This window comes from Lepidochelys kempii, chromosome 5 (assembly GCF_965140285.1).
Source record: "Lepidochelys kempii isolate rLepKem1 chromosome 5, rLepKem1.hap1, whole genome shotgun sequence".
In the NCBI taxonomy this organism is placed as follows: domain Eukaryota; kingdom Metazoa; phylum Chordata; order Testudines; family Cheloniidae; genus Lepidochelys; species Lepidochelys kempii.
This window is the reverse complement of record NC_136384.1, coordinates 99462262-99477825: the sequence shown is the minus strand read 5'-3', so window position 1 is coordinate 99477825 and position 15564 is coordinate 99462262. Positions and strand designations below refer to the sequence as shown.

At 44.4% G+C, this 15564-nt stretch overlaps 1 protein-coding gene across 2 annotated transcripts in view; it reads right to left on the bottom strand.

The window, feature by feature from the left end:
* The window catches only part of TRPM3 (transient receptor potential cation channel subfamily M member 3), a 638519-nt gene that overhangs the window by 79651 nt on the left and 543304 nt on the right, over positions 1-15564 (bottom strand). For both annotated transcript variants that reach the window (XM_073345157.2, XM_078852884.1), the window contains 3 exons: positions 5880-5980; positions 4354-4488; positions 1995-2045 (listed from right to left, as the gene is read on the bottom strand). In XM_073345157.2, coding sequence (XP_073201258.2) covers positions 1995-2045; positions 4354-4488; positions 5880-5980 — 287 coding nt within the window. The remainder of the gene's footprint in view (positions 1-1994; positions 2046-4353; positions 4489-5879; positions 5981-15564) is intronic.

Genomic DNA, 15564 nt, shown 5'->3' with positions numbered 1-15564 from the left:
AACAAAAATGTACCACTGGCTTGTGCCCCACAGAGAAAGTACAGAGAAGCAGGCAGCCTCGTTGCACTCAGGCTTTACCGGAGTACGGTGCTCCATCCAAGGGATTTATGCATGCGAACAATTCCAATTATGTTGCAGGCATTTCCTATTTTCTCATTGACACTTGTATATTAGTTAATGCTGTCTATTCTACAGATGATACTGTAGACCCCTTCTCAACAAAACTAAAATGACCCAAACCTCTTCAAATATTTCTAATCAATTTTCAAGCTTTTGCTTTCTTTTGTTTCTATGTTGGGAAACCCCAGTAATAGACTCTTGCCAACTTGTTTATTATGTACTGTCCATGCCTGTCTGTTATTTCAATCCTAATTCTGCCTTCCCACTCAGTGCCAGACATTGTTACACCTGTATGAAGCAGAAGAGATGACCTGTGAGGCTTTTTCCCAGGCTGCTGCTATTGCTATCACAGCTCCATTGGGTGACTGAAAAGAGGTTCCCTCCAGAAACGAAGCATCGTACCTCCATGAAAGGCAATAGCCCCTAAGGTCCACTTTTATTCAGCTCCTTCAGAAAGCAATGCAGGACACTGCAACTAGCCCTTCTTCTGCCTCATATACAAATGACCCTTTTACCATTACATTTATAGCCAAAGACCAAGGGGTGGGAGGAAAGAGGTGGAGAAGGGGCATCATGAATAATTTAAATAAAGGGGGGGAAGGGTTGGAAGGTCTCTGATTGCTTTCCATTACACCACTGTAATTCCTATGTAACACCACTGAAATGAATGGGGCTAAAATGGGGTAAGTAAGATCAGATTCTGGGGTGGGATGGTTTCACTGCTTTGATCCTTTAATACAATTGCATACAGACCCATTAGCTGCTTTTATCTGGGTGTGGTAGAACCAATGGGGCTGTGGCCTGCCCACCCAAAATATTTTTAATATAATTATTAAATAACATTATTTAATATAGTAGCATTGCATCAAACATCAGCCGTTAGTTACACTGTGATGTTTAGAAGTCCCTAAATGTCTGTTGTACCAGAACCCTATTAACCCCGTCTAGCTTTCACTGATGAAAGGAACACCACAAATTTGATTTGTGCTCTGACAAAAATTCTCCCTCCTTCTTCCCTCTATTATTTAACTAGTTAATCTGTACACAGAAAGTCCCCTTGAAAGCATATACCTTCTGGAGGCACAAGAAATGTAGACACCCCAGTGTACACTGAGAATGTCTGCAGTTCACACACCCTTTGAAAGAAAATTAAAGGTGATGGGGTCAGCACAGGGTCACAATGCCCTGCTTGAATCATCTGCATAGAAGATACTGGTTTTTCATTTATTTCTGGTGCATAACAATTTCCCCCCCAAAGATACTGCTAAAGAAAGTGGATTGGTTTCACCCCATTGGGACCTTTATATTTCAAGATGCCTGAAACTCACTTGAAATTCTGATAATGGGGGAGAGACAAGCTGTCTTCTTGCTTTATTGCACTATTCCTTTTTCTATGCTGTTTGTGATGGAGGACTTTACAGCTTTTATAGTATATCATAGAAGATGAAACTGGAAATGTTGCAGTGGACTAGGATTGAGCAGAAAAAATATATATAGATCTATTACAGTCTCAGGGATTGACTGACAACATGGACATTAGCTTCCAAAATAGTCGTGGGTCTGGAAAAATACAGATAACAGCATAAATCCACATGGCATGAAAAAGCCTATAATTCCACTAGCAAAAGCGCTGTATCCAAAGCATCTAAAACCACTGAGACAGCAAGCCCAGTAACTTGTTAATTGTGCATTGTGTGCAAGAGTTTCAGATTCAATACAAACAAACAATGCAGTCTGAAATGGCATGGTGGACAGATGGGGAGAGGGGAAGGAACAAGAGAATGCTCTGAAAGCTCATGCAAAACAGAGACTGTTTCTAATTACGAGAAGCAATCATGACATTACCTCCAACCTACCGTCTATTGGACTCTTACCTTTTTGACATCCCTCACTAGATGATACAAAGTGTTGGATGGTCCATGTCTCTGTAAATGACAGATAAAGAAGCAAATATTTTTTCCTTATACGGAAGCCACGTAGGAGATCAAATGTAAAATCTGGAATATGCTCCATTCATGTAGTTTTCCTGGTTAACCAGTCAACCAAACATACATATGCACTCCTCGAATAATCAGTAGCACTTCAGTCACACAAATTTATCCATTCTTTTCAAATAAACTACAACAGCATAGCTTTGTCCAACATCCTTCAGAAAATTCTCAGGCTCTCTCTTCTCAGTTAATAGACATGTCCCAGGTTAGACAGTCAAAGAACAAGCCAGTCAAAGAGCAGGTCTGTACCTTTGGCTTAAGGGCAGCAATAGATACTAGTTTTTCTATTACGTGTATGAGCTGAGTCAAATCTTTTAGGGTTTGATATTTGGAGACACTTTAACTTCTGGCCACAAGTAAATTTTGTAATATATGCCCCTGAGGCCCATAATGTGACAGCCTGTGATGGGGTACCTAATCCACACAGGCATACAAGGGGTTAATCATGCCCTGCCCCAGAAGGAGCAATGGAGGTGAGTCCTCTGAGCAGCCCAGAGAGGCTGCATGAAGCACAGCCAATCAGGGAGGAGTTGCAGGGAGCAACCAATCCAGGCCCAACTGGCTCAAATAAAAGAGACCAGCAAGACAGAGTAGGGTCAGTGGCTGCTGGGAGCCCATGGAATAAAGCCAGTGTCCCTGAAGGGCTGAGAGAACTCTAAGTACCTTGGACAGAACAGCTGCTAGGGACGGGGGAGTGAGAGGGAGCTCCTGGCTTGCTGCTAGGACTGAGCTGCAGAGTGCCCGGATGTGAGGGCAAAGAAGGTGTGTGGCCATGGGGAAGTGGCCCAGGGAAATAGAGTAGCATTGATGGAGGTTACAGGGGAGAAGCAGGAGGCTGTTATTTACAGAGTCCCTGGGTTTGGGTCTGGAGTAGTGGGTGGGACCGTGTCCCCCCCAACTTGCTACTGGAGAAGAGGCTGGACAGTTGGACGGAGATATGCCCCCCCGGAAGAGGGAAACACAGATGATGACCTAGCCATAGGGCTGAGTTGCAAAGAGGATGCTGTGGTTCTAGGAGCTGAGAGAGGAGCTGTAGGTGGGAGCAGAAACAGAGTGCCAGTGTGGAGACCACAGACCTGGGTGTCAGCCTCGAGCTAATCCCCAACACGACCAGGAACAGGTGCCAGTCTGGCGGTGATGGCTGAACCCTGTGACATACCCAATGAGGGCATGGATTTAAAATGTACAGGCAGAACAAAGCCTTGTATCCATGTATCATATCACAGCTCCTTTCAGTTGGGCTGAAACAGAAATTATCAGAACCAGGCACTGATGTGAATTGGGAGTTTTCCCCAACAGCACCCAAATATATTTTTGGCATGCTGTTATGATGAGGGTGACAGAGGTGAGCGTTGGTGTAGGAAGTGCTGTAAGCAACTAGAGCAGTGCAATACTCACACATTTGCTTTAAGGACTTTTGCTTTTTGGAGAATTACACATTTTATTTCCAAAATTTCTAAGTAAAAACTCTTAATTTTGGGATTGCAAAAATGGTGAAATTTTGCATGATGATATTACCAACTCCAAGCTTTCAAAAACCATGAGCCAGCCTCTACCCCATGAGATTTTTCTTAAAAATCAGAAGATTTACAAAACAATATACGTAGGGTTCTTTTTATAAGCTTTCTGGTGTTGGAATATTTAAGAGTACATATTTCAAAGCTTTTCTCTGCAACCATAAGGGCTGGAAACTTTGTTTTTCTAATAAAAGCTCTCATTCTCAGATAATAAAGCTGCAACTGCTGAACAGATTAAGAAAAACACCAAATATTGCTAACCTTGCTAAAAATTACAAGAGCTGGCAACACTGGAAAACTCAAACATTGGTTTTTTAAAACATTCTATCTTCTCCAGGAATCTGGCATGTGCTGGAGTCATGTGGCACTATCCTTCAGGTCCTACCTTGCCCATGACTCCCCTGCCAATGGCCTGTCTAAGCCCAAGGTCTATCATACTGAACTACAACTCCCAGCAACCACCTAGTGCCGTCTGCAACTTCAGTGACCTTTATTTAACCACACTTCATAATGTGTGTTTAGACAGAGTAAGCAGGAAGCAATAGTGAATTCTCATGATAAGAGTCAAACCCAAGAAAACAATGTTGGCTTGTGATGTAAGGAAATGACAACTCATTTGTGGAGAAGGCGTAGACTGTGCTGTGCACCACTGGGTCATTCTAGGATAGGCAGATGGTGAAACACAAGAACAAACAGATAGAAAATTTGCCTTAGCTTGGCCCTACCGTATTGTACAGTTCCTCTAGTCGGGAGAGGGTGAGAAACCGATGCATGCTTACTCCATTCTCAATGAGCAATTTCACAAAATCCACTCTGTCCAACACCAGGGCATCCAGCATTGCCTGCTCAAGGGATCCCACCTACAAAGGAAAGGATTCATTCAGCTTGTTCCTGGGTTTAAAGGACAGCCTTTAGATGCTACTGTCACTCTAGCATGGGGAGGGTTTGGTGTTTTGACAGAATTCCCTTAGCTTGCTAAGCTTAGAAGGGGATCATCACATTTTCAAAACTATTTTGGTTTCCCTGTTTCAAAGTATCAGTATGCTAAAAATGAAAAGATCAGTATGCTAAGATCAATACAGTCTGATAAATTTGGATCAAGACCTATAAGCTGAAAGGTTCAGTTCTCAGGTAGCCAGTGACCAAGTCACTACCCTCGTCAGCTTTTCATTATTAGTTTCACTCTCTTGACAAACATTTTGTTTCTTTTGATTTTGCACTTTGTACTCATTCAGTCCTACCTCCTACTAAGTGAATATTGTCGCACAAGCAGCCAAAAAGAGTTTGAAACCAGGGAAGCAGAAATATTTAAACAGCATTTCCAACAAGGGCCAAATGCAACAGATAGATCACATCCATTTTACACACAGTCCAGGCTTTCTTCTGTTCTGTGGAGGTACTTTGTACCTACAGCTTTTAGCTTGTGAACTGAATTTACACAATAGATTTTACACAGATTGCCACTGTGATTTTGTGATGGAGAGAGACATCAGTAGCTGTTTGGAATCACCTAATCCAGGTTTCCCTCTTAAATCTCTGCTGCATGTGTTTTGCATGCTCATTTCCAATAGAGAATGCAAGAGAAATATTCTGGTTAACTGAAAAACTGACTAACAAGGCTCCTTTGCAAATCCCAACTTTGTGAGTAGCAAGAACTGGAGAATACATTTAAAATAAAAATTCAACAAATGTATTTAAACATAGGCAATTTTCTTTGATACAATTGCTCTGGGGGGTCTCACATTGTGATAGTTTGTGTCTGATGACACCTGATAGGTATCTAACTTAAATTTACTACATCATGTACTACAACATGACAGATTATCATAAGTATTAGCATACAATGTCATGTGGATGTTTAGAAAAGTTTAAAAAAAAATCTCACTTTCCCCATAACTACATTTTAATGTTTTTTTTTTTTGGCATACAAAAGGTATGCAGCAGACACTCACTGGTAGTTTGTAGAACAAATTTTAATATAGCTTAGTTTTTGTTGTTTATCTCATGGAAGGTGTGGCCAGTGGATGCGATGATCTAGATGCATCACTAAATGGCATCATTTCCTTTAAGAAGAGCAGGGCACTTTTGTGATCTATCCTGCCTTCAGTAGCTCTGACCAGGGAAACTTGAGATGGACTTGAACATGTCTCAGTATGTTGTAAACCCCATATTAGTCTGTTTTTAAAAAAAAATGCATTCCCTTTCATATCAGATTTTAAGCGTTTTCTGCAGACGATGGTATATACTGTACCGGCCACTGTTGCCCATAAATAAAGATCTGACTGCGAGCGATGTCTACTCTGTTCCAGGCCAAAGCTAGGCTCAGTTGGTCTGGAGCAGACGCATTAGCTCCTATATATAAACAGACAGGGAGAAAAAAAAAAAGGCACATTTTAGACCCGGTCAATGGCCCAACACTAGAATATGAAGTCTCTTCACTTAGTCAGAACTCCCACCAATGTCAACGGCAATTGTTCCTGAGTAAGAGCTTCAGAACTGGGCCCTATATTATCAGATACAACCCTTCCCCTGTGCTCCTGCAATAAAATACTTATATAGCACTTTTCACCTTTGCAAAGATTAATAAATTATGCCTCAGCACCCTTGTGAAATACAAGTACAATATCCACTCAAATAGGGACCAGAAATAGAACCCAGTTGTCCTGACTGTCTCCTGCTCCAATTGCAAGATCATATACGCAGGGGCATGTGCCCAATCTACAAACATGTCAATCTTGTACCTGCCTTGACTGATTACGTATGAAGAAGCCTCCACTTTCTATGCATAATAGTGCTGGATACCTGAGGGTTCTGTATTATAAGAAGGATTTGTATTACCCACAAAGAAAACACTGGCATTATGCCTTCTTTTACCAGTATGGATGAACAGCAAGTCCCATAGCAGAGAAATTCATATGAGCAAGCATGACATATAGCTGATAATGAAGTGTAATATTACTTTCTTTAAGTAAGAGAGTATGCAGCTAAGGCTTATGAGAGGGTTGTTGTTTTTGGAAAGGCAGAGTTCTTCACTTCAGTTTTAACTGATTTTGTGGGACACTCCTGATCTGCCCCCCCCCTTTTTTTTTTTTAAAAACAATGTTCTGCTAAGGATTTCAGGGTTATTGAGCGGATTTGCAACCAAAAACAATATCTGAACTTCAGTAGTCACAATGAGAATTAGTATTAATGAACTGATCAGCAAAATAAATAAGAGCCCTTTGATTTTGCTGGTAGGCAGGGCCTCGATGAGGCAGCATTTTTCTATATGGGTTAATTACTGTATTGGTTCATTTTATTATCTGGCAAATGTGCTGAACACCAGGATGTGATACTTGAATGAAACAGATGGTCTCTCCAGGGTGTTCTTACTTTACATCAAAATCAGTCCGTCAGTTAGTAAACCAACTGGGCACAGGCATCTTGATTCCCTGTCTTTCATGAGAGCCATGAATGTGGAAGGAAACCTGACCCAGGCAGAGGAGTTGCTCTGAGAGCCATCATATGGTTCTTGTTGCTAGGAAACCCCTTCATTTGTCTGTCCACATCAGAGGGCTGCCTTCTTCAGTGTGTGATTGTTTAGATTATGCTGCTAATAGATCAAAGGAAAACAAAATCAAAGGTGTAGAACATTTATACAAAATAGCATATGGGCTATGGATGCAGTTTAGTCCATATTTTTCCATGATGCACTGATTACTTTTAATAGATAAAGAAAATTCAAACAATTTAAGATTAAATTCCAAACAGCACTAAGAACAAGAAACAAAAATGTCCACTGGAGTAAGAAACATCCTTTCCAACATGTATGAAATGGGCAAAACCAAGCAAATATTTTAGAAAAGCCACTGCAATTGTGGATACAGATTCACCTATAACTCCAATAGATGCCATCTGGTTTTGGTACTCTAGAAAACTAAGAACGGCCATACTGGGTCAGACTAAAGGTCCATCTCGCCCAATATCCTGTCTTCCACCAGTGGTCAATGCCAGGTGCCCAAGAGGGAATGAACAGAACAGGTAATCATCAAGTGATCCAGGCCCTGTCACCCATTCCCATCTTCTGGCAAACAGAGGCTAGGGACACCATCCCTACCCATCCTGGCTAATAGTCATTTATGGAACTATTCTCCATGAACTTATCTAGTTCTTTTTTGAACCCTGTTATAGTCTTGGCCTTCACAACATCCTCTGGCAAGGAGTTCCACAGACTGTGCGCTGTGTGAAAAATTTAAAAATTAACCAGTTTGCCTACTCCCAAGACTGATTCTATAGGTAGGATTCCCTCATTCTCATGTGTTGCTGCAGCATAAAGAAATCAATGTCAAAGAATAAATTGGAAATGCAAAAATAGGGCACAGTAAACACAGTATCCACACCTCTCATTCATCTGCTAGTCTGGACACTAAAGGTATCACTCGTTTTGATGCTATCTGTGGTGAGGTACTAGCATTTCTATTCCCTGCTGCTTCTGCTTTTATGCAGTGCCACTGACAGACCCCAAAGGAAGGCAAAACTTTGAATTCAGCCCACTCTAGAAAAGGGGGCCACTCCTTGGAGCTCAGAATCAAGAGTGTCAGCAGCACGTAAAGGAAAACACAGACCCATGCATACAATGGTAATCCAGAGAATAGCAACATTTGTGGCTATTACTTGGTAGTAATTTGCCTGACTGGTGAATATTGTGTCCTGGATTATTAGCATTCTCCTTAAATCAGAGTACTTACATTTCTCAGTAACAAGTTTATCTGTGAACTTCCTGGTGCAAACCACATTGTATGGGTATCTCTGCAAAGTACTCACCAAGGACCTGTTACAACAAACACTACTGAGAATAGTTTTATTGAAGCCAAGCTCCACACATGGAAGAGTTTGCAGGACAAGACCCTATATTCCCAAACAGACCCTCTGAGAGCAATTCCGGGCCCCAGGACAGCTGTGCTGCCCAGAGCGCTCTTCCGGCATGGCCAGGGTCTCCCCCCATGCCTGCTTGGCTGCCTTCGCTGCTGCTGGTACCACCCCGCACACGCCTAGGAGCCCTGAGGCCCTCACAGGTGATTTAAAAGGGCCCAGGGCTCCCAGTAGTGACACATGACTAACATCTATCATGTGTGGTTCATTCTCCCTCTCATCCTCTGCTCACAGGGAAAATTATCTTTGCAGTGTGATGTTCTGTTTCGGAAGGGTTTTTGTTTTTTAATGTACACACTGCTGTGGGTTTATAGTAGAAGAGGGGAAGAAGTGGAAGGTGGTGAGGTCTATGATGGTCCTTAATTTCCATGGGAGTTAATTCCACAGTCCTAGACTGGCCCCTTGGAAAGCTCTGTCTCCAGCACAGATGAGCTTTACCTTTATGGTAGAAAATTCCATTGTGCCCAGGGAGTAGAGTTGTAAACCACAGTCCTCATCCCGGAGCTTTAGGTTATCTTTTAGATATCCTGGGTGTGGGCAACTGAGTACCTTGAAAATAAGGACTGAGACCTTGAACTTGACTTGATGATCTATGAGAAGTCAGTAGAGAAAGCAGAGGACTCCTTTGATGTGCTTATGGTAGCTTGTGTTGCTGAGGAGACACACTGCAGCATCCTGTACTAGCTGGAATTTCCTAGAGACACAGTGCTCAGTGTAAAACCTGTGATGGATTCTCTGGGATAGTCTCTCTCTCTTTTTTTTTTTATGTTCATCATCAAGAATCTAGAGGGGGTGCCCCCGAGACATTGCATTGTCCAGATAACCATGTCTGAAGGAGAATCCAAAAAGAATTGGAAAAAGAAAAAGAATCCTCACTTCTTCCCTCATGCTTTTCAGCACAACTTCATGTAAAACATTCTCTCTGTTCCATCATTTCATTAGAATTGAAGGGTGTTAGATTAGAAAAACAATCCACATTAACTCCTCCGTATCTTCTAGTGCATTTGTATTTTGCACAGCTCAAAGAAAATTACTGACACTTAAAAAAAATTAACAATAACAATTATATTAATAAGTAGGGGAGCAGTTAACAGACTCCCGCCTATCTTTGAAACATAATGTACTGAGCTAATGCCATGTCCTTTTGTGTCAACTGTGCAGTGATTTCATGGCTGACAGACCCATCACACTGTGCCTTCCAGGACAATCATATGCTACACTATGGATGCTCTGTAAGCAGGAATCATGACTTATTCACAAGCTGGAAGGAGTGCACAGGCTCCAGGTTTGCATTAGCCTAGCAAATGGTTCAGTGAACATATCAGTGAATTATGTGGCAGTAATGTCATAATAAGCATATACCATACAGTGTGCCTCTTTCAAAATATTAACAGTTCAGGCGTTGAAAGGACTTGGGCAGCCCTATGTGTCCATTGGATGGAAACATGACTGTGTTGTCAACGTTCTTCAGGCGTTGCAACAGCCTTGTGATCCTGCAGGACCCAGCCTTTCCCTTATAGTGTATTATGAACTGAGGATATTTGATACACACAAAAACCAGGCATTTGTAGTACTAATCACAGGATGTTGCCTTTAACTTTCCTGTCATACTTTCTTCCTGGAAAAAGCAGCTCTAAGAGCACAAAATCAATTGCCACTGTTGTTAAAGGTAGGCAAATGTAGACTGCATGACCTGTAGCAAGAAAATTACTTACCAAAAAATCATACAACTGCAAATCTACTTCCCACATGTTCAAGTGGCTCTTGGAACAATGTGTTGTTGTAGCGCCTGGGCAATATAACCTGAAAACTGGTCTGGATACCGTTCTCTGCCTTATAGGAGATCACCTTAAAGCAAGGTGAGGCTGAAGACATGATTAAGCAAAGTGCAGGTCTTTCATGGCTCTTTAGAACAAACAAGGAAACAATCTCTCAAACACTGTACAAGCTTTTACTATGTGAAATGTTTGAGGCAAGAGAGTTTCTGCACTATAAGGAAATGTATCTGACTCCGTCTTAAAAGGCAATGAGCTGGTAGCAAGACTCACTATAGGCAAGAATTGATGCTGCTCTGCCTCCAACCCTCCTACCTTCTACCATTCCCTATGAACTCCTCATTGTGCGTGGTGGGACTATTAATTAGCATTTATATAGCACTGAACCAGTGGTGGGCAAGGGTTACAAAATCCTTCTCAATGATACTGTGACAAATCAGCCAGTAATCGCTCTCCCTTCCTTTTTTTGCTTTCTTGACATAGCTGTAAAGATGGGCCACAACTACAACTCTGTATCCAAACATCCTTGAATTTCAGGATAATTCAGGTCCAATCTTAGACAATTGAAAATTATTTTAGACTTGGAGATTTTACTTAGCTGAACACATTGATTTTAAAAAAGTCACACATTCCCTACATTTTCCAGTTCTCCTTTACGATCAAAAAAACTTGATGTTAACAAGAAGATATGTGATATAAAGTAGAATCCAGAAAATGTCTCTTCTTTCATACTCTTCATAGAATCATAGAATATCAGGGTTGGAAGGGACCTCAGGAGGTCATCTAGTCCAACCCCCTGCTCAAAGCAGGACCAATCCCCAATTAAATCACCCCAGCCAGGGCTTTGGCAAGCCTGACCTTAAAACCTTCTAAGGAAGGAGATTCTACCACCTCCCTAGGTAACGCATTCCAGTGTTTCACCACCCTCCTAGTGAAAAAGTTTTTCCTAATATCCAACCTAAACCTCCCCCACTGCAACTTGAGACCATTACTCCTTGTCCTGTCCTCTTCTACCACTGAGAATAGTCTAGAACCATCCTCTCTGGAACCACCTCTCAGGTAGTTGAAAGCAGCTATCAAATCCCCCCTCATTCTTCTCTTCTGCAGACTAAACAATCCCAGTTCCCTCAGCCTCTCCTCATAAGTCATGTGGTTCCAGACCCCTAATCATTTTTGTTGCCCTTTGCTGGACTCTCTCCAATTTATCCACATCCTTTTTGTAGTGTGGTCCCCAAAACTGGACACAGTACTCCAGATGAGGCCTCACCAATGTCGAATAGAGGGGGACGATCACGTCCCTCGATCTGCTCGCTATGCCCCTACTTATACATCCCAAAATGCCATTGGCCTTCTTGGCAACAAGGGCACACTGCTGACTCATATCCAGCTTCTTGTCCACTGTCACCCCTAGGTCCTTTTCCGCAGAACTGCTGCCTAGCCATTCGGTCCCTAGTCTGTAGCTGTACATTGGGTTCTTCTGTCCTATGATTCTATGAAAATAAATTATCCTCAGAGGATCAACCTCCTTTTGAGATAACAGAAAATCACTTCGAGGAAAATGCTGTCTTATACTACCAATATGGACAAAGAGGCAACACCTTTACATTTACTGAGAAAGGAGAAGATATGAATAGATGATACTTGCAAAAATGATATTCTGGACCAGACAGGACCCCTGCAGGGTATACATCCTGATCACAAACTTAGTATTACAGCAGGAGCTGGTACTGCAAATAACTTTTAAAATAGAGAATGACCCTTCCCTGGCTAATAAATCATCCTCTTTGGCTGCATAGAGAATTACATTGTAGGAGGTTGAAGTCTTTGGGGAATACATGTTGGGATTCAAACCTTGGAAAAATACCTGAAAAAAGCAGAATGTCAAGTTTAAGGAGCTGATTTGTGACCTACTAACAAACAGGGATGAAGAACTGCAGTTTCTGTGATTGCCTTAATAGCAAATGTCAAGTTTTCACACTTTAGGCAGAGTATAGTGGAAGGATCCTGTTAAAATCATTAAGAACAGAATAAAATTTTGAAATCATGTATTTCCTGGGTTTGGGATTTTTATTTATTTAAGCAAGGGATGATTTTTGGTTTCTTTGGACCAACTTCTTTTCCTTAATTCTGTGTGAAAATGTCCATAATGCCTTGAGGTTTTAACTACACTTATTACTATGGAGTAGCAGCAAAACATTCATGTTAACCACAAACCAAATGGCATCTGTGTTAAAAATAAAGAGAGATACAGAAATGTTATTAGAAAAGCTTTTGGTTGGTGGCTTCTATTTTTTTTTTTTTAAACATAAAAGAAAAATCTACCACTGTCATAAGAAAATGTCTGCTCATTTTCTTGGTCGGCAGTCACCAACCCAGAGTAGTATTTTACAGTCACACATTTGCACGTGCTCAGTGCTCTGGTGTTTAAATAGTAAAATTATTTAAACAGAACATTGCTAGTTTACTGTTCTGTGCAGACTTTTCTTACACGTTTGGAAGGAAAAAACGGTTACTTACTTTCTCGTAACTGTTGTTCTTCGAGATATGTTGTGAACGTCCATTCCACATTAGGTGTGCGCACGCCGCGTGCTCGAGTGTCGGAAACTTTTTCCCTTAGCAGCTCCCGGTGGGCCGGCGGGCCCCCCGAGTGGCACCCCTGCGCCCCACATATATACCCCTGCCGGCCTGACCCCCTCCAGTTCCTTCTTGCCTGCGACTCTGACAGAGGGGTAGGAGGGTGGGTGGTGGAATGGACGTGAACAACACATCTCGAAGAACAACAGTTATGAGAAAGCAAGTAACCATTTTTTCTTCTTTGAGTGCTTGTTCACGTCCATTCCACATTAGGTGATTTACAAGCTTACCTCTGGTGGAGGGTAAGAGTCACAGAACAACTGCTCGGAGGACTGCTCTGCCAACTGCCGCGTCCTCTCTGGCCTGCTGGTTGACCTCATAGTAGGTCGTGAAGGTGTGCACCGAGGACCAGGTGGCTGCTTTGCAGATCTTCTGGATCGGGACCTGTGCCAGGAACGCCGCGGAAGTCGCTTGCGCCCTGGTTGAGTGGGCCGTGACCGCGGGGGCCGGAATGCCTGCGAGCTCATAGCACTCCCGGATGCAGCTTGTAATCCAAGACAAAATCTGCTGCGCCGACACTGGGAGGCCTTTTAACCTCTCGGCCACAGCCACAAACAGCTGCGTGGATTTGCAAAAGGGCTTGGTGAGCTCCAAATAGAACGCTAGCGCTCGACGCACATCCAAGGCGTGCAAAGCTGCGGTGACTCGGGTCCGTATGGGGTTTCGGGAAGAACACCGGCAGATAAATGTCCTGGCCCAGATGGAATTGGGACACCACCTTAGGGAGGAACTTGGGGTGTGGCCGGAGCTGCACCTTGTCCTTGTGAAATACTGTGTATGGTGGCTCAGAGGTGAGGGCCCTCAGTTTGGATACCCTTCTGGCCGAGGTAATGGCAACCAGAAATGCCACCTTCCAGGAAAGGTGGAGGAGAGAATAGGTAGCGAGGGGCTTGAATGGGGGTCCCATGAGTTTAGAAAGGACCAGGTTAAGGTTCCATGGAGGGACTGGGGGGCGTCCAACCCTTTAAGGAACTGCCCCACCATTGGATGGGAAAACACCGAGCCCCCCGAGAACCCCGGATGGAAGGCGGAGATGGCCGCCAGGTGCACTCTGAGTGAGGATGGGGCTAGCCCTTGCTGCTTGAGCAGGAGGTACTCCAGAATGGCCTGCACCGGGGCCTGGCCCGGCTGCACCTGTAGGGGTTCACACCAACACAAGAACCTTTTCCACTTGACACTAAGTTCAAACGGGGGGAGCGATGTGTACCAGTGTTGGCGGGCCCAGGCTGGGGCGATGAGGATCACTGCTGCCCTGTCCCTGCGCACCTTGAGCAGGACCTTGTGCACCAAGGTGAGTGGGGGGTAGGCATACATCAAGCCCCCTCTCCATGGGATTGCAAACGTTTCCGCGAGTGAGCCCGGGCTGCGGCTCTGGAATGAACAGAACCGCGGGCACTGGGCGTTGGCACTGGTGGCAAACAGATCTACCCATGGAAACCCCCACCTGTGGAAGAGCGAAAGCACGACGTCTGCCCTGAGCGTCCACTCATGCATACGGTACGATCTACTGAGGGAGTCCGCCAGCTCGTTCCGCACCCCCAGGAGATAGCTCATGTGATTCACCTCGAGGCATCCTATGCAAAGGTCCCAGAGGAGGAGAGCCTCGCGACAGAGTGGCAAGGAACGAACCCCGCCCTGCTTGTTTATATAAAACATGGCAGTAGTGTTGTCTGTCAGAACTGTCACGCTCAGAGTGGCGTGAAAGGTCTGGTAGGCGAGACGAACCGCCCTGAGCTCCTTCACGTTGATATGGAGCGACCACTCTGCCTTGGACCACAACCCCTGCATCATGAGGTCCCCCAGGTGAGCTCTCCATCCGTGGTCTGACGCGTCCGTCACCAGCGTCAGGTCCGGAAGTAGGGCGGCAAAGGGGATGCCTTCGCAAACCACAGGCTGGGACTGCCACCACAGCAGGGAGTCCAGCACATCCCTTGGGGCTGTCACTACCAAGTCCAGGAGGTCCCTGCCTGGGCGGTACACACGAGTGAGCCACGCCTGCAGAGTCCTGAGTCTCAGTCTGGCATGCCTGACCACGTGCGTGCATGCTGCCATGTGGCCCAGCAACCGCAGGCAGCACCTGGCCATTGTTATTGGAAACTGGCACAGGGAGGCCACTGCTTGTTGGATAGCCCGGAATCGGGATACCGGAAGGCTTGCCCTGGTCTACACCGTGTCCAGGACCGCCCCAATGAATTCCACTCTCCGCGTGCGGACGAGCATGGACTTGGGGATGTTGACCAGGAGCCCCAGCTTGTGGAACAATCTCAGGGCCACCTCCACATGGCCCCGCACCTCTGCCTCGGATCGGATCCACCAGGAGCCAGTCGCTGAGGTACGGGTACACCCGGATTCTCTGCCTCTGTAAGAAGGCCGCCACCAACACCATGCACTTCATGAACACCCTTGGGGCCACGGCTAGACCAAACGGGATAACTGCAAACTGATAATGTTCTCGGCCCACAGTGAAGCATAGGAACCACCGATGTGCTGGGAAAATGACGATATGAAAGTACGCATCCTTCATGTCTAGGGTGGCGTACCAATCCCCTGGATTCAGAGAAGGGATGATGGTGCCCAGAGAAACCATGTGGAACTGGTCCTTGACCAGGAATTTGT